The sequence below is a fragment of the Mesitornis unicolor genome, unplaced genomic scaffold (genome assembly GCF_000695765.1).
Source record: "Mesitornis unicolor isolate BGI_N332 unplaced genomic scaffold, ASM69576v1 scaffold6699, whole genome shotgun sequence".
NCBI lineage: Eukaryota > Metazoa > Chordata > Aves > Mesitornithiformes > Mesitornithidae > Mesitornis > Mesitornis unicolor.
In genome coordinates this window covers 1-20,528 of record NW_010206454.1, presented here as the reverse complement: position 1 = coordinate 20,528, position 20,528 = coordinate 1, and the positions used below count along the sequence as shown (strand labels likewise).

Below are 20,528 nucleotides of genomic sequence, written 5' to 3'. Positions count from 1 at the left end.
CTACCTTGTGGACAAACTGATCATCTATTTTACCTCTGGCCTGCAAATGATTAAGAAGACTATTAATTTTGTGTATTCTTGAACAGTTTTGCTGTGCTAAGCTTCTGTATAAGTCCTTGCAGTATTGGGACCCTCTCACAGAATCAGTGGTCTTCTGTCTAGAGAGAGACATATTTTGTAGGCATTTCATTGAAGAGTTAAAAATAATTAATAATTTGGAGGATAATCAAGATCATTAAAATATTCATCAAGAAGGAAGACACCCTGAAACACAGATGATATAATCTGCTGCCATTTATTTCCTTCACATTTCCTTTTATATCATCTTCTTTTCCCTAGTCCTTTCTACACTTACATTCCTTACCTCTACCACTGCCTACTGGATTTTGCTCTTGTTATGCCTGCACACACATCTCCATTTCCTCTTGATGGCTTGATACTTCTAATATTACATTTTGAAAGATCATCTTGTGCATTCTGTGCTTCATGGCTATTATAAAAATGTTAGGTTCCTGCAAGACGACCTACGGACTCCGAGACGACTCTATAAGAGTTATAAATCGAAGACTTTTATTTTATCAGAAGCTGCGCTTTTATAGTCCAAAATCCCTTAGTCACACTACATAAGCATTTCTATTGGTTACATATATGTGTCCATATTATCTAAGCTAATACATGATTGGTTACTATCTTACATGTCACCGCCCACATCCGGGTCAGGTTGGTTTACTTCCGCTTCCTGTTGGTTTACTTCCGAGTCGTTCTCTTGCCGCATCGTGGTACTTTCTCTTTCTTTAACCCTGTGTCATCTTAAGGTGGTCTTTCTAAATTACAGAATTCTTAAGGTGGTGATTCCAAGCCATAGAACTCTATATAATCATATCCATTTTAATTCATGAAGCCTCCAACAGGTTCCTGTAAAACTAAAAGCAGCAAATAGATTTTTGGGGGATAGATAAAATTGTGGAGATTTGTATTTTGCTTCCTCAAATACAGTTCTGCCTTTCAGGCGACATTTTTAGGAGTTGCCTTTGCTTTGTGTGGTGCTTTTCTGCAGTGACAGCAGGCAGTGGTTTAGTGGCAATTTTAAAATACAACTTTACTATACATTACAAACAGTACAATAGTGTTTTGGACAGCAGCACCTCTTAAAAAAAAAACCACAAAAAAACCAACAAGATGGCATTTCTTAGTTTCCTCCCTCTGTTGTACTAACTTGTTCTTGGATGTAGGACAAGGCCTGAAGAGCAGGACCCCAAGTACTGCTCAATTAATAAGCGGCGACGTGCTGGAACTTGTAGGCCATAAACCTTGGGAAAATGAAGGCAGTCATGACCATAAAAGGGTTAAACAAAGACCTGAAAAACAGGAACTCTTTGTTAGCGTAACAGTCTATCACTGACCAATCAAATGCAGTCACGTAAGCAGTGTATGTTCAAAAGAACCAATTAGTTTAAAACACGCAGGCAATGTAAGCATATATAAAGAAACAACTGCACACAATAAACCAACATTCTGCTTGCATCAAGCTGTGTCCCATCTCTCAATCGCCGCACTTGGACAATTCTTCAACATCACAAAGGAGAGCCACTCACTCTTCTCTTATAAAACCCCACAAACCCACACAGATAAATTCTGGATAATAATTAGTAAACATGTAAGATGGCAAGATGAGTTTTTTTGAAATAAATACATTTGTATTTTCACTTGATTTTCTAGGTCTATTAAATATGTATGTTATTGCTTTCTAGTTAATTTCTAGTATGTGTGTTATATAATAAACACTCAGAAAAAGGTTTTTTTAAATTATTATTTTTTCCTATTTTTTCACTTTTACTACCTTCTCAATACAATTTTTTTTTAAGCTGTGAGACTTTCAAAACACCATTATTGCAGTCATCTACCTGTTACCTTGATTTTTTATTTCATTATCAACCATTAGACAAATAAAAGGTAAGTCATATAAACTAATTTTGTTAATGGAACATAATGCAACTCTAGGCAATCTAAAAATAAGTAAATAACCCCTTGCCCCTCTAACAACTGTAAACAGACTATAATAAGGCTACCAGAAAATACATCTCAGAAAACCGTTAGAAGTGCAAAAAGTCCATAAAGTAAAGCACATGGGTATGCAATGAGAAGCTGCTGTTCTTCCATAGCCAATGCAGAGGTAAAAATTTTGGAGGCTGAAAAACTGCACCATCCGATAATAAACAGGGCTAACAAGGTTCCCAGGGTCCCTCTAGGAGCAAAAAAAAGAAACACATCAGTGTCCACTTGTTAGTAAATGTAGCATCAAATCTTATCAAACTTGAGTTCATGTCTAGGAGTTTGTTATTGATAAGGTAGCAGTCACTGGAAGAACCAAGGACTGTCTGACATAGTGACAGTCAAGCCTGAGAAACAAACATTTTCGCCGTGTCAGTCTCAAAGATGTGGTGAATGAATGAACCTCTGCCACTTGCTGAAGGACTTCTTGGTGCTCCAGTCTTCCTAAGTATCAGCAGACAGAACCAGAAGTAAGAAACAGACTACATATGCTTAGGTCCATTTATCATAAATAATCTCCACTAATATTATTATTGCAATTAAACCATGATGAGTAAAGCTCTCTTTAATTGCCTTAGCTTATTTAATGCAATCACATCAAATACTTAATTTCCTGGCAATCCAGTCTCCAGTTCAATAAGGTACTTGGTGTTATCAGCTCTTGGGACTTTGGGGGAGGAAGGAGAGAACTGATTTTAAGGTGATTCAGCACCTCATTGCAACTTCAACATGTTAAAAATAAAACATTAAAGACTTTGTGATTTAATATCCTCAGTTTAAGTGTTCTTTAAACCTTACAGTGACATTCAGGGAAATTACACTGTGCTCTCTGAACCAAGTTCCTGGCCTAGTGGAGAGGCTAAGATGCTCACTTAGACAGTTAGCCAGAAATTCAGAGCTGATATGGATGGCTCTTTGAGCAGGTACCCATGCTGGCAGAGGGATGGGACGTAACAGGAATGTGACAGTTTTCAGCTAGACTCTTTAGGGGGCTATCACAAGGTAGTACAATTTAGAGCTGTGGCTATTCTGCCTTGAACATGAAGAAGCCAGTGGCCTCTCAATGGTTTGTTCCAGGACTTGCAGTGAGCAGGATGGAAAGGTCATATTGGAGCCTAGAGATACTTCTGTGCACTTACAAATTCAGTCTTTGATCTAACATTCCTTACTGCCAGAAGGAATGGTTTAGATTCAGCAGAGAACTTGTGTCTGGCATGTCCATGAGGGCCAAATTCTCAAGCATGGGAGTGGGACAAAAGGCAGATGTCATGCTCACAGTGACCAAGAGGGTGGGGGGCATACTGGCATGAGATTGAGCTGGAGGGACAGACACGAGTGGACCCTCTCCACTCCTCTCACAACCTGCAGATGCGGTCATCAAATGGGTCTTCTGCATCAGCTGGGTCTAAGAATTCCTTTTTCCACTCTTACACTCATTTCCTTCACTGTTTAGTCAAGAAAAGGAATTGACCACTCTTTTCAGGGATTTGATAGAAATGAATAGAGGTTTTTTTCCTGGAAAAAAGACAGCTGAAGTTCCACTCCAAAAGGAAACGTAATCGGCTTGGGCTCAGATGTGACATCAGCATAGATGGGCACAAACAAATCCAGTTTCACACAAGTTTGCATATAAGAACTGGTTTTCTCTTTGGTACTATACAGCACTCAAAACATTCCGTATTATACTTTATTCAGTTACAGTGAAACAGCAAATAATGAAATTTGTTGGATTAGTATCTATCTTTGCAATAGATGTCTGCATTATCTTACATATATTTTCTGTGAAAACAAACATTGAATTTAGTTCTTTGAAATAGACACAGACAATATTTTTACAAATATTTTTTAAAATAATGAATGTATTGCTATTTAAAGTAAGTTTTTAAATTAGAAATAATGGAATGCATGTTGGATTTAAAAGTTGCCACTTAATTTTAACAGCATGTTCATAGTAGTTAACCTTAATGCTTGCTGTGGTCAAGCAGTTTCATATAGTGAATGAGAAAGGACTGCAGAATCCTGAAAATAGGCATTTAAAGATATCAATTAATGTCAGAAATAATGGTTTAATTTTTTGTGCAGTGTGTGCTTGAGGGTTCCTTGTACAGACAACACTACCTGTGCAGTTGTAACAGCTGGTTTGGGTCTCACCCCATCTGTCCTACAATTATGTATCTGCACCTTTTATTAGGGTGGATTATTAAATAGGTTAATTTAAAAAATATGGAAAGTGTAGGAGAACAGAGATTAAACAGCTTATTCAGTGTCACTACTGTTCATCTCATCAAGGATAGCTCAGAAACACACGGAATACGGTCAGGTTAACCCAACATAGCTCCACAGTAACACGCAATAAGGATTGTGCCAAAATCTTCATCCCATCATGTAACTTCCTGAAAAGATCATATATATATATATATATATATATTTTGCTGCTTTTCCAGGGAAAACAAATAGGGGCACTTTCTTGTTCATCAGCTGCCAAGTCCCATACGTTACAGACTGAAGAATTAAAAATGTGAGTGAACAACAAAGACTAAGGAGGGGAACCATTATTAATAACATGTTAGCAATGGATAAAAGTACTGCTCAAGTACTTCAGGCAAGACCTGGATCTTCCTTGTATTTTGCTGTATATGAATAGGGAGGTAAACAGTCTGTATCTCAAAAGGCTTACTGAATGAGGAGGAAGGAGAGGCTTGCATACAAATTTCCTATTCATAGGCATATTACTGAACTCCCACACACACATGCACAGATGCATATGCCACCACATCTTTGGTTTTTCGAAGTTTGCAGTTATTTTCAGGTTTGCAATTACACCACAACTATACCTCAGAGTATACGACTCTACTACATCTTAATCACGATTTCTAATGTTCCAGATCATTAAGGGTTGCTTCATCATTTCATTCTGTCACACAGAAGTCAGTCTACAGAAGGAAAGAAAGCATAGGGATGGGAGCCTGATACTATGAACAAAAAGAAACAGGAAAACCTGCTTTATAAAACTAAAGTTCAGCAGCAACTTTTAAAATTGATACCTGAGTTTGGCCACTGTTGACTTTCCAAAACAAAAATCCCATTTGAGACTGCTGCAAAAATCAAAGGCACTCTCAGTCCAAATGGGAAACTGTGGAACTGAGGACTTACATTAAAATGAATATATAACATACCTCTCAAACACAGTCCAGTTTTGTCCATTTCCTCCTAAACACACAAACAAAATGGTGCTTTTCTTCACAGGTTTGGAAGCCAAAATTCACTACGTAACCATTTACAAAATGTTTTCCATAACACCAGCCTTCCAACTTATTGTCTGGTGTGTCCTACACTTCGGGCGCAATAACCCTATGCAGCACTGCAGGCTTGGGGATGAGAGGCTGGAAAACTGCCAAGCAGAAAAGGACTTCGGGGTGTTGGTGGACAGCAGAATTACCATGAGCCATCAATGTGCCCTTGCAGCCAAGAAGGCCAATGGACAGTGATAGCCAATGACAGGACAAGCACAAGCTGGAGCATAGGAGGTTCAACCTGAACATAAGAAAAAACTTTTTTACCATGAGGGGGATAGAGCACTGGAACAGGCAGCCCAGAGAGGTTGTGGAGTCTCCTTCTCTGGAGACATTCAAGACCTGCCTGGACACATTCCTGTGTGACCTAGTCTAGGTGATCCTGCTCTGGCAGGGGGGTTGGACTGGATGATTTTTCAAGGTCCTTTCCAACTCCTAATATTCTGTGATTCTGTGATAAGATTCCTGTTGCCATAGACTGATACTTACTGTAGTGAGAAGACAACTGCAGAAGAGGACAGGATCACCATAGGAAGCAGGCAATAGCCCAAGACGCTTGCAACGCAGCCATGCGAGACTCCTGAAACGCTCATCAGGTTCAGTAGGGCATGCATAGCAAGGCACCCAATGGCACTCATGCCATACACGTAACTGAAATGGACTTTTCCTGCCTGGAATAGATATGAGTAAGCATGAAGGGTCAGGAGTGAGCAAGTGATCACAAAGTAGTGGGAGAAGACATAAGGAAAGCATTAAGTTTGTTACTTTTTCACACTCTCCCCACTTTGCCTACATCAGTTCAATTGTAAACCACAGCTGATGTTTTTGGGTGATTTTTGCATGAAAAATTTCCAAGGTACATATATGAGAATGTTCTTTTTCCTAATTTAAAGTTATAAGGCTGATTCTCTGTCTTTCTGTAATTGTGCTCTGAACAGGATCAGAATTGTTTGGGGACACCTGGGAAGCTCTACCTGGTAATAAACTGAGAAAAAATTATGGAAAGCACATTTTAGCAACAGGAAACAACTTTCCAGTAGGTGTATATGAGGCTGTGGAAAAGTGTCCTAAGCAAAATTATGATCCGACTTCCTTGATATGCGTCACATTTTATTACAGACCTCTAGCTTTAAGCAGACCTGCAAAAAACTAGTAAAATTTCATTGAAATTATGCTGTTTTTCAGGATGTCCATTCTTCTGCTTGACTACCATGAGGAAGACACATCTCTGTGGTTAGACAATACAATAGATTCATTTCAACATAACCCTGAGTAGTAACTGTCAGTGTGTGTCCTTTTTTTGTTCCAACAAATGGAAAAAACCTAGGTGTTTTTTCCTTCCAGGTTTTATTCCTTTGTGTAAATTTAGTGCCTGTGAAATGTACCAGCCTGACAGCCTGGAGCCTGATGTTTTCTAATTTTTTACACAAAACTAGTACAACTGGCAACAGTGGCCACAGCACCTGCCATGAGTTTGAAGGATCACCTCCAGGTATGAGGGCATTGTTCACTCCCAAAAATGAACACGCACAAAAGACTGTCACCTGTTTTTTTTTTCTCTCCCTTCAAGCTTCTAATAAATGAAATACTGAAGGTGGGCTATGCAATACTGTCATTTCCACATCTGTACATCAGAAGGAAACATTTGTACATCAGAAATAAACAGTGATTGGGGTGAAGATGGCTTTGTTTGCTTTGTCTTGGAACTTTGTATCCCAATGATAACATGCATTTGTGAAGGAGAAAGCTCAAAACTGGGACTCAACCCTTAACTAAGGAATAAACTTCTCAAATGAAGGGCCAAAATGCATCACCTTCCTAACACATAAAAATACATATATGCATACTTAAAACACACCTGTGTTTGTGCATACACATACACATCTATATATTGCACACATTATATATTGTATATGAAAAACCACATGAGAATCAGAACTAATAAGGGGTCTCAGTTTCCTAATAATTTTCTATTTTATGCTTGGATTCTCTTGTGATGGATAAGGTGGAAACATTGAAGCTTTTTCATGGTTTGAAATATTTACAAGTACCTTTTCTATGATGGTTAAGAAAGACTGCAAAGACTTCCCACTTTACTTATCCATACATGTTAATAAAATCTGGGGGAAACCAACTTTGAGGACCCTCTTTCTCTGCCCCTTCTTCCTGTATCCATTCAGGTGGAAACTGATCACTGGATGCCAGCAGTATTTGAGCAGGACAGATACAAAGCAACATAGTGGAGAGAGCATTATCTAGTGATGACACAACCTGAAAGTCTCAATGTTGCAGGTTGGTGACAGTTGACCAGCTCTAGTTGGAGAACAGTGCACTTTATATGAAAAGCAGCATCAGTTAATAAGTCCTCTCTCTACATCAGCACCATTATCCCGTTTTCAGCTTGACCTGGCTCACTGCTGAGCTCTCCTCTGGTTCCAGTCCTCAAGGTTAGGTCAGGTCCAGCCAGGTTGCCCACATCCTCACAACATCCTGAATGTTGGCCTTTTCCATCTAGTCCAACCCCCCTGCCAGAGCAGGATCACCTTATGCTTTCCATCATAATGGAATAATCTATTCCTGAACTAACAGCATAAGAAAGCTTCCTATTTAGGTATAGAGTCCTTACTGGCATTTGCATACTACTGGTATAAAATAATCAGGAAAAATTGTGTCACCAAATAAAAGTAATGATAGCTAGAGATAGTATGGGAAGCTCAGATTATTATTAATTACAATTTCAGTCACTACAGGTTTGTAGTAAGTTTAATATCTACAACACTTTGGGACAGCCTTTACTACAGACCATCTAAGAAAAGCTCTGTCTCAAACAGATGTAACAACTCAAAGGTAATATTTTAGAGTATTTGTTTCAGTGTGTTTAATTATTCCACACAACACTATTTAGCAGTCTAATTTAAGATTAGGAAATTACTGAGACAGAGATGAAGGGATCACTAGCAGCTAACTGAAACCTCCACTTGGAAAAATGTTTGATTTGTGGTGCAAGAGAATGACATAGGGAAAAAAAAAAGGCAGCTAAAAGGCAGCTGAACATGTTGGTTCCAGTTCCAGTCTTTCTTAACATATGTAAATATATTGACTCACACACGTGGGAATACTCCCAGTTCACAGTGATGTAAGCAAAACCAGAATCAGACTTGATTAGTCTGGCAGGCTTTGATGAATGGAAAGAGCTAAACTTGTTCTGCAGAAGGAACAAGGATAGAAGAAAGTCAGACTTTGAGTGTTGTTTGCATCTGACTAGAGTGGGTATTACTATCCTTAGTTTAAGTGGAGGGGGAAGTACAATTTTGTACAAATTACTATGTAAAATACAAAGCAGCTGAGACTCCAGCTTCTGCTAACTTTTGCACTGCCATTGTTTTCCTATCTGCAATGGAGCTTCCCTGCTCTATGCCAATATGAGGAAGATCAAGTCCTTCTGCCAGGCTCACAACCTTTCCTCTTTCTCTCCCTGCTCTGAAAAAACTGCTACTGTTTGAAGAATATCTTTGCATATTTTTCCATAGTTAAAAAGCTGAAACTAAATAAAATTTATAAACTATTTTTGGAAACAAGCTCTCAACAAAATTATGTTTCTGGTGCTATTAGAAGAGAATTATTCAAGTACAGAAGGATATCATAGCTTACACAGCTGAAGAGCCACTTTAGTATTCAAACACATCTGAGAGAAAATGAGCAGCTTGAATTTATAAGATGGCCTGTGGAAATATCATAGACTTATTGCTGTGAAGTTGTGGCACAAAAACACTAGATTACATCATAGGGCTTCTGCTGGCCTAAAACGGGAGCACTGATAATAGTTGTTTTTCTAATGACACGTAAAACTCTTAATATCACATATTAAATATGATATTAAATTAATTTATTTCAATAATAGTAGTTTAATATTTATTACAACTGTTGGCTATCCAGGGAGCAAAATCAATGGCAACCTTTTTTTTTTTCCTTATTTTCTTTCTTCTGGCTTTTCTTCTGTTTTCCTGATTGTAATCAATTCAACACATTCTCCTTTTATTCCTCTCATAACTTTCTTTCTTTAGGTAGAAAATAGCATGCCTTCTTTAGTTTCCCCACCTTCTTTTCCTTTTATTCCCTTTCCTCCTGCCTCTTTCACACTTCTAAAAGATTTTTATTTTTATAGGGACATAAAAAGTAATACTACTTGGCATTTATATTGCAGTTTGCACATTCAAGATACTGCACTGACAGTACAAATTGAGTAAGAACTTGCAAGAGTCTTCTGATTCAGCACTACTTATCACAGAGAAAATGGAGAATTACAGTCCCATTTCTCTCACCTCAGTTTCTAGAGCAGTAAAGCCCTTCCCAGGATGGTCCCACCTTATCCCTGTCTGATAAATTGCTGCCGACAATCAGAGCTGTACTTCAGCAGCACTGGAAAGCCCCTGTTGTCAGTGATAAATAGGTGAATTTGGACTAGTGTGAAATCCCTGATAAACTTTCCTCCTGGAGGAAAGCTACATTCATAAAGAGGAAAGAGGTTAAACACAGGCTACAATATTTTGTTTAGCAGATGATGTATAAAAAGAATATAAACAAAGCAAGCACTAGAAAAATTGATAGGAAGGTATTGTGAATTTGAGGCGGGGTAAAGACTCTTTCAATTTTCTTTTTTGAATTATGTTAGTTACATAAAAATATTTTTTTAATATCTTAGCACTCCCAAAAATAATATTGAGAGACTAAAACAGTAGCAAAAGTATTCAAAAAACTGGGCTGGTCTACAATGCCTTTTTATTCTCTCCTCTAAAGCCTCTTTGTGAGGTCCTTACCGAGCACATGCTGACGAGCTTCGAGTGTTCAGAGCCTCCCCAGGATATACACTGCACAGATCTGTCCTTTGTTCCTATACACCCACCCCAAAGATGGTGTGGTCTTATTTCCACTGGAAGTAATACATCATTTTACCTGTATTACATCTACATTACATTTAAACTTTATGTGGTACTTTCAAAGCAAGGAGACTTTTTAATATATAATCTCAGAACAAGTGGCAGCGGAGGACTCATTCTATTCCAGTACTACATCTCCTGCAATGTCACATGCATTATCACCTAGGAATGAACTTGTTAGACATGAAATCCCTTTGGATTTCTACCACAACCTACCAGCAGCAACGTTGCTCCAAGGGCCAAGCAGAAAACCATAGGTCCAGTGAGGTCTGTCTCATTCATGATGCTGCCATCTGCAGGCTTCATTGGATTGAGAACTGTTAATGTTTTTTGCCATATATGCACAAAATTAATCCCGAGTTCTGCAGTGAGAAATTACAGGATTTTTAATTGCTTACAAGTAAACAACACTTTTACAGAAACCTATTAGATATCTCAAAAACCAAAACAAGCAAACAAATTAATTGCTTTAATGAAGATAATATTGTAGGATGGCATATTCTGTAGTGGGAACATGCTGCCCCTCCAATATAACCAGTATATTTGAGAGTCAGCTCTGATTTTACATTGGAATATTACTTTATTAAATCCAATTCCAGGCAGTGAACTAAAAAATGCCTCCAGCATTTTTGAGTTAATATTTGTTTTCCCTATATTTAAAATACATATATCTAATGCCACACTGGCTTAGATGTTGAAAAATATGCTAATTAACAGTAACTGCAGAATTCAAGATACTCTAGAACACCAAAGACAGAGATATATGCTTTAATTCTGGCAAATCTGACAAGAGATATGTCATAAGCTTGAACTGCCAGAGGCACTTAAAAATGACATTCTTCCCTTCAAGGCACTGTGCAGTGCTTTATAAGCTTTTCTGCATTTATAAAGTAATTGCTGAGGACCCCTAGAACAAAATTCTTCTCCATTAAAGTAAATGGGAATGCTGCCATTATCTTTACTGGGGCAAAGATTTCTTCTGTAATTTCTGCAGAAACACTTCAGCTTGCAAGAGTAGTCTTCTTCCCTGAGATGCTCCAGGAAGGGAAAAGTTAGGTTCAGAACCAGGTGCCAGAATTACTGAGACTGCCGATGTGTTAGATCTGTTCGGAAAGCCAGGTCTTTACCTTATTCCACAAATCCATCATCTCAAACTGAGCTAAAATATTGTATAAAGTTATTCTGTATTTAAATGTGTGCCTTTGGTCAGATTTATGTGCCACATAGATAGTAAAATCTCTGAAGCCCTGTGGATTAGAAGCAGTTGTTTTCCAACATCCTTTTCACAAGATGGGCTGCCTGTGGAGTTAAATGCTTGGAAATCTGAGAGATAGAGGTCTAGCAGTTATCTGTATAAAACAGTGATCTTGCTGTTTTTAAGGCTGTAGTGTTATCTTTCAAGTAGTAAAAACTCCACTTGCCTTCCAATATGCAAAAGAAGGCTGAATATCCTCTTTTTACATTATGCTGAAATAATCACAAACAAATTCTTCAATTTTTTTTAATGTAGCACAAATACTTTGTAAACCTCAAAATTAGCCACTAGCATACAGGATGGTTCAATCATCATAAAGAATGATATTGTTTGTGTATTTAAATGATCAACTAATTGAAGCTGAAAACCGCTTTCTCAATTTATTTCCCACTGAAACAAGCTATTTAGCATCTTCAAACTATTAAATTTATTACAAGATATGCAAAAAGGTTATTACTGATTAATCATAGTTGTTCCAATATGTATGCAGGATAAACACAGAGTGAAAAAAATATTTGGAAATGTGAATGCAAAACATATTGCTATGCCGTCATCTAGTGGTAGTAATGTATATGCTCTATATACCATAAGACCGAATGAATCCATGGCAAATTCTAATAAGAAAATGTAGGTTTGAAGGCCAGCGGCTCTTGGCTGAAGCTGGCACAGCTGTGCTTGGCAGCTCTGCTGCAGTTTCTGTAGTGACTGCCATTGGCTGGCAAAGCAGAGGCACTCTCAGGAACCACGTGCATTGTCCATGGTTTTATTTTTACCTTCCAGCAAAGCAGGTTCTTCGTCAAATCCGTCAGCATAACTAAGATGGAAGAGAGTGTTGGGACTGTACGTTGGCTGTAAAATCTGACCGGTGTAACTTGGAGAGGACAGAAGCATTTCTGATGGGGCAAAAGCACCAGCTGGAGGGTGCTCTCCTGTCTGGCTCCTGGGACAAGAAGCAGATCACAGCAAAACAAGTAACTGCAATGAGTACCTTCACAACAGCTTAGAGCTGCTCACTATGTACCATGGTTTAAATTTGCACCTATTTTTAATTTGGGGAGCCTGCGAATTTTCTAGGCACAACATCCACTGGATGCAGCGAATGCCAAGCTGCTGACCGTGGATTTGCTGGCCTTCACTGCAACCCCCTGTGAAACCAGGCAGGGCTCCTTGCCAGCCTGCCAGCACGTTGCAGCCATCGCACCCACTTCTTTGCCCATCCAGTGCAGGCCCCCAGGCTGGGGGTGAGGGAAAATTAGAATTTAGGAGCTGTGAGGGCACCCGCAAATTTGGGCAGTCCTGACTTTTCCACTGAGCAGCCTGGTGACATTCCTCAGATATGTCCGTACTGCTAATAAAGCCACATGTTTAGCCAAATTATATTGTTTCTCGAATCTGAGAAAGACCTTAAAAATTTCTAGCAATATGTGCCCAAATCCTCACATTAATAACATGAAGCTCAGCCACTCCTTTACAGTTACAGTTAAACAACCTGTAACATCTGTACATATAAAAGTAGCACAAAACCAAATACTTTTATAAAGAAAAGTTTAATTATAAGTAATTCTGCCTTGGAGACAGTCTAGATCTCTTGAAGTTCTTTCCTGCTCTATTTTCTGTGATTCCCTAATTATTATTATATATTATTTTGGTATGACCAGAAGGCATAAACCAAGCCCAAACTCTCATTTGACTGAAATCAATATGTTATGTACAGCCAGTGACATCCAAAAAGGACGATAGCAAAAATGAAACAAACAAACAAAACCCCAAGAAAACAAAAAAAGAAATACCAAACAGAAGAAAGCTAGGAAATAGTAAGGGTATAACACAGAACAGCCCAGGAACTCCAAGGGAGAGCTAGGGCCAATCTCTCATCCTTTGATTTGCATTTCAGTACTTAAACTACACCCATTCTTTATTTCCTGAGATTTTCCAGGGAGGTGGCACAGACTCTGGAGCACTGGTTCCAGAGGCAGGAGTGACTAAATACCTTTGTGGGGCACAGGTTGTTTTTTTTCCAGGAAGCCTGAATGCATGGCTGGGAGGAACACTGTTGACTTGGGCTGGTCTCCTGCCTGCCATGTAGACCCCTCTGCAAGACCTGAAGCCATCCAGATCCATCAGCTGCTGAACTGAGGGAAGCTGCAGCAACACCTAACCTCCTGACACACAGTCCTGTAGAAATCTCCTTAAGGGGAAGCTCTCAGAACTTCTTTCTCTCAGTGACCCTCTTCCATCGACAGAAGTCACCAATAGGTTTTAAAATATAAGAAAGAAAATGAAATAACAAGATTCTTCCTATCTTTCTACTGGTATGGCTTGTATTTCTCCCCTAAAACTTCCACTGTCTTGATTCTGCAGTCTTTTTCAGGAATTGAATGCTGGTTTTTGTCATTAATTTCATAGAATCGAAGAATCATAGAATGGTTTGGGTTGGACCAAAAATGGACCATGCAGTCCAACCCCTCTGCCATAGGCAGGGATACTTCTCACTAGACCAGGTTGCTCAAAGCCTGATCCAACCTGACCTTGAACACTTCCAAAACTTCTGTGGGCAATCCGTTTCAGTGTCTCACTACTCTCTGAGTAAATAATTTCTTCCTAATATCTAATCTAAATCTACCCTCTTCCAGTTTGAGCTTTGAGATATATCACTTTTTATTTTTTGTGGGGGGAGGGGAACATACTTACTTTCTGCTTCCAGAGAGGTTTTCATTAGACCCGTAACTGTTGTCACATTCTTCCTGGTCATCTATATTATAATTGGATTGGTAAAAGTCCAAGTGTAACTGCTCAAAATTTGACATTCTGATTGAAAAAAAGATTGTAAGTATTAATAAAAAAGCCTTTGGAACAAACCAGTATCTATGATTTGAGCTGTCCAAAACTGAAATGAAAATAACAAACCTTAAAGCCATGGAGTCAAGAGAAACTTTCTGTAGAAACTTATGATAATTTGGAAGTGACAAAAGTGGTCACTTAACTTTCATATGTTATAACAAGAGAAATTAATTTTTTATCATTAATGATTGTATGTTAATTTACGAGTGGAATACAATATTTCCTGTCCTCTTAGTGTTACCAAAAATAACTTAAGTAATTTTGGAAGATAGATATCTAGTAAATGATTTTTTTAAGTAGTTCATGGTCCTATTTTTAAAAAAATTAAAAATGGCCATGTCTGAATGCTTAGAAATTAATGTTTTTAAGGAGTATTATGAATTTCAAAACCTATTATTATTTTTAAATTATTATTTATTTATATTGCTTTGCAATATTATAAATTATCATCACTAAACATTGGAAAAATACAAATATATTCCACAGTTTTTGTCGCTTTCGTTTAAGGACACTGTAGCTGGCATATTAGGAGTAGCAGATAAACATTCTCATGGGTGAGCTACATGCCTTTGAAGAGGGCAGCATACTGCATGACTGGAGAGTAAAGAAAACACGTTAAAACATGTCTTTCATTCCTCCTGACCCATAGTTCAGCTCTGTAGCTATGGACTGATTAGACTAAGAAAGGAAGAACTTCTCTGTTTTTTCTTTCATATTGCGACTAACCTAGGATATCGTCGTTCTTGGTTTTGTAACTATTTGAATTTTGCACACACTGGGCCCATTTTCCATAACTTGTGTGTAGGCAGGACTGGTGGTCTGGGTCACATATAAGCAGCATAAGAAACCAAGCACATTGGTTCTGTAAAACAACATGTACCTTTTGGCATTATAGAATATTTTAAATTGTAAAGATACTTCATTAATTCTTAGATTTGGTCTAGGTACTTCTTATGTTATTAACATGACTAAATATATATCCACAAGACAGCTTCAAAATTGGCAGGTCTACCAAGATAATTAATTCCATGACTTGAGTAAGGGTATCCATAAGACGCTGCTTCACCTCAGTGTTACCTTTATGCTGAGCCACAAGGCAACAAAGACATCACACCTGCTCGGAGCAGCGCATGGGTTCAAGGAGTGCCCAAACCACTGACAGGTGAAGGTTGGAAGGTGCCTCTGGGGATTGCCTGGTCCAAGCCCCTGCCTAAAGCAGGGACATCGATAGTAGGCTGCTCAGGTCCAATCGAGTTTTGAAAAGTCTGGCCTCATCATCTTTACTCCCTCCCGTGAAGTGGTTATATTCATTGATGAGATCCCCCTAAGCCCTCTTTCCTCCCACCTATGTTCTTCAGTGATTCAGGGAATGGTCTGAGCAGGATTTGCCTGTAAATACACAGAAGCATGTGTGTGTTTCACCACTTGGCTATCATTTATATAGTTAAACTCTTAAAATACGCAGAGAATTTATATAACCTGACTGATAACCATAACTATATCCAATTTACTTAGATTTCCATGTAAGATATTAATCTCTCCTAACATTTCCCATTTTATTCACTTTTTCCCTCTTTTCCAAGTTTCCAAATGCCACTGGCAAAAATACGCTTTTCCTCTCATTGTTACTCTCATAGTTACCTCTGTATCAAGCACATGCTGCTTATGGAAAAGATCTTAGCAAATCTCTTTGGAGGTAAAAGCTAGAAAGATTAGTATTTCATCACAGACCCTGAAATGCTGCATATTAAAGTTGTTAAGTTGTATACTGTAATCAGACTTATCTGTGGGGACCCAATTCCTTCATTTACCTAAAGCATTCAAAGTGGAAGTTCTTCTTACATTATTTTCTTAACCGCTGACCAATCATGCAGGATTTCCAAATTTTGAAGAGAAATAATTTTTGTAAATATGACTTAAAACAATTTAATTGTACTAAACTATTTACCATGGGTTTAGATGGAATTGCACACCAGTTATTTATTTATCAATAAATTTTTTACATGAAATATGTTTTAAAAAACTTTAGTTAGTACCTCTACTCAAACAGTTCAATTCCAGTAAGTCTTTAATGTTCTTTGCTTTGACTATAAAGAATGAAATAATTACTTAACTAGGTATGCTACAATCTGTATAGTATTTTTCAGAAAAGATAAACTTATTTTTCAAAAGAATTTGGAGTTAAGTTTACTTACTTTTTAAGATACGTGATGAAAACTCCAGTCTGTTGTATTCACATGTTGGAGAACACCTAAAATATCCTCTTGCTTCAACAGGGCTGAGCTTCGTGCTATTTATAAGATTCTAAACTTGATCTTTGAACAGATGCATATGAAGGAAAAAACCTCCACAACCTGTCAATATCACGGCCAGCATTTAACAAGCACTAACAATAATAAGCAGAAAAGGATAGAAATCTTCAAGGAAAGCAGAACAAAATGAGCAAATACAGTTCTATATATTTCAACCCAACAATATAGATTGTAGTTCAGAGCTTCTTTCTTGAGTAGGTATTTATAAAGGTCCTGGTGGAGCCCTCATGAGCTGAGCTGTTAGATATTAAAAAGTTTTAAGAGTATGTAATAGCATCTGTTAAATGAGTAGGGTAAATACATTTACTTGCTACGTTTCTAGCAGATGTTTCCACAGTGCAGACTATGGGCTCATGTGGCCTTAGAGCCATTCCTTGTGGCTTGCAGAGGAAGATTTTGATCACATGCATCTTGGGAAGAACGTCAGGCTCCCTGGGACCACAACAGCAGAGGGAGGGAAGATGAGCACACCATGGGGCCAGCTTTCTTAACTGATCCAATGTCAGGGCCCTATTCTCCAGGCACATCCCCCTGCCCCATCACTTCTCCAGGAGCTCTCATCCATCTGCAAAGCAAATTAATTACTAATTTTTTTAATACAATGCTCAGCGTGATATTCCTTTCACTACATGACCTGTTAGGAATCAGGAACTTCTGTTTCATAGTCCTGGCTTCTAGAAAACTTGTAGCACAGTATGGATTTTGAAATAGTATTTAAACTTCAAAACCAGCTTTTCTATTTACACATGCTTTAGTATCAGATACTTAACCAGCCATAACAGGTACTGCCTTTTTCACATATTTATTAGTTTCCCAATCAGTGCTTGGGCTGGTTAATTTAAGGAATGGGATATTAAATGAGATGTACTATCAGGCCATTAATCTATGCCTCAGGTGCATATTAAGTTCTGTGAGGTTGAAGGCCAAATGACTTCCATTTCATTAGGAGAATAATCATGCCCTGTTAGTACATGATCGACGATGCTATGAAAGAATTGTAATATAAGTACATTTTTTAAATAAGAAAAAATGAAGTTTGCTGAGATTTCACTCAATATATATGTCCATAAAAGAGCCCAGAACTGAAGAATGATGAGAAGCAGAAAAATATAACATCTGTTTGTGTTAATTAACAGTAATCTAACTACAGTATTTATTACAGTTATTGTTAATACTTCCTCATGCTGTTAAATTTCTCTCCTGCCATTTCCAGAATAATGATTCATGTTGCTACACCAACCAAGGTGAATTTTCAGTTTCAGTTCTTAGCAAACTGCTAACCTTTATAATGTCTAATTGTCCCAGTTTAGAGAATATGCTTTGATCTTGTTTATACCAAATCAATGGGGGGAATGATACAGAACTACCTTCTATTTTTCAAGAAGGTAATAAAAAGAAAATTTTTTTTTAGGCATAGAAAAATCCTAATTCAGTAGGGTTATGCTTACTTATTAGAATTACAAAATTGACTTGGTTAATTTTGCTAGTTTCAGTTAGGAAAAGTTATATGCATATACATATATTTTGCATTCAAATATATATACATATATGCATACTGACTGCCAGATGCCAGATGAGAACTGAGAATCATTATCAGACAAGGCACTTCAATGAAGGAATTCAAATAGAAAAAAAATACAATGACTAGTAGTGAGGAACAGTTGAAGACTGTTTTAATAGCTATTAATAGCTATTTAACAGATATTTTAGCATATTACAGTTAGAAAAGAAAGCCACTAGAAAGGTAAAAAAGATAAAAATTAAATTTTAAACAGATTTTTTTGATATAGATTAAAATAGATTTTACATGTTACTTGAATATCCCTGTGTATGTAGACAGATAAATGGACATCTAAATACAAAAATGAAAATTTATATTAGTTAAAAGTGATGATGCAGACAATTGACTAAAAAATAAAAAGAAGATAGAATTACTTAGTTGATAGAAAATTGACTAATAGAAACAAGAACTGTCCAAGTGTATTAGAAACAGACAGAATCATAACAACACTTTCATTTTCCTATCAGATGAAAAAGTAAAGATCAATTAAAAAAAAAGACAGAAATGTTTAATTAGAAATGCTCAAATCAACATCTTAAAATTCTGCATCTAAGAGTGTTAGAAGTGGTCAAAAACCTTCTACATTGTTGAGTTGTGAAACAACAGGAAAATCAGAGAAGATCAAAACTGTGCAAATGCACCATTTTATAAAAAGCTAAATGAGATGCCCTGAATAGTTATTAACCTGTCACCACAAAATTAATCCAAGCAAATTATGGACTCAAATAAAAAATAACTGAATCGATGAATACAATCAACATGGGCTTGACTAGCTCATTTCAAATTAATATATTTTCTAACAAGATTTGTCATTGGGAAAGGTAACCACTGATGACCTATATTTATACAAGGCATTTTATCTGATTTTGTTTCAATAAATACAGAACCATCACTGCTTAATGGGACAACCATTATACTGCTCAAGTAAGTGCTATTTGATGTGTCTCAATTGTAGTTGTTAAACAGGGAATGATTTCTTAATGGTGTCTTATGGGACAGAAACTTTATAAACTTTATCTGTCAGACGTTTTGAAGCACAATCTACCAACCAGAGCCTGTCACAGGATGTTTTAACTTAAATCTGTTGAGACAAAAGACAGCAAATGATAAAAAGATCCTCTTAATCAACAGAAAAATAAAAGAGCAGAAGAGCTTGAAAGTTTTCAGAGTTACTGCAGCAGTTGACCACAAGAGCAGTTTCCCAACAGTGCTAGCAAGTTTCCTATAACAGGACATCTGATGATCAGACGAGATATTATATTTCAGTTCAGGTAGGGAATTAATTCAGTAATGCTCCATGACCTTCGTTTATCCAGGACTACAAACTAGATAGCACAGGTTCTTTTTAATACTTTAAAGTCTATGAATAAGAAATTATTTTACTCAGGGACAGGTCTGAACCCTAAATAAACCATTCTGTGGTGAAAAAACTGTAAGACTGAAAAGCATCAGAGAGAGGCTAGGAAAAATGGATATGTACATGATTACAATAGCTATAGTAAATATTAATTGCTGAAGTTTGGTGTGAATGGAGCACCCAGTCAATATTTACTGATATAGGTCAATAGACTGAGCAAAGGGATGCTTGAGCTGAACATTTCTTGAGGCACCTGATGTTCACTCCACCACTGACACACCACATTAGAGAAGGCTGTCATGCATGCATTAACATGTGCAAGAAAGAACTTGTTGAACCTCAAGGCTTTAGAAGACAATGTAAATATAACCTCATTTTCTTTGCTTTATAGGTAAAAAGGATGTTAATAATCTGGGGAAAAATAGTTTGGATGAGGTAAAATCATCAAAATTAAAATGAGAGTTGAAGCTAATGGGTATAAGTATTATGGTTTAAGGGTTACTTGCCCTGCTTCCATGTTACACTGCCATGTATTTTGGACCGTGATGGATGTGGGCTTGAGTCGGGTTAAGGCTTTGCCTGAATACCTTGGCCGCTACATAATGAATATGCTTATGAAGAACGGTTCTGTTCCTTTGACCGGCAGGCTTGAGACACAGGGGTTTGAAGGACTGAAGAACAGCCATTGCAGCTATTATGACTATGTGTTATGGTCTGCCATTGTAATTCAAATGGCGCTAGTTGAAAGACTGTGGCGTGCTCAGGTCTCTTTGCATGAGAACAATATCGTTTTAAAAGCCGCCCTGGCGGCCCTGGACCCGGCCCGGGCTCCTGTCACGGCTCCGGCCCCGGCACCGGCCCTGGTCCTGGAACCGGCCCCAATGCCAGCCCCGGTCCCGGAGCTGGCCCAGGCCGCAGTG

General features: G+C 37.7%; 1 protein-coding gene across 1 annotated transcript; it reads right to left on the bottom strand.

Annotated features, from left to right (window-relative positions):
- Positions 1-2,082: 2,082 nt before the first annotated feature.
- LOC104534548 (protein YIPF7-like) lies at positions 2,083-16,605 on the bottom strand. The gene is made up of 6 exons (XM_010191749.1): positions 16,574-16,605; positions 14,229-14,345; positions 12,311-12,477; positions 10,499-10,644; positions 5,835-6,016; positions 2,083-2,245 (listed from the first exon to the last, which is right to left on the bottom strand). Exons 2-6 carry the CDS (start codon positions 14,342-14,344, stop codon positions 2,083-2,085), a joined length of 774 nt encoding a protein of 257 aa, XP_010190051.1. The 5' UTR covers position 14,345; positions 16,574-16,605.
- Between the last annotated feature and the right edge of the window lie 3,923 nt (positions 16,606-20,528).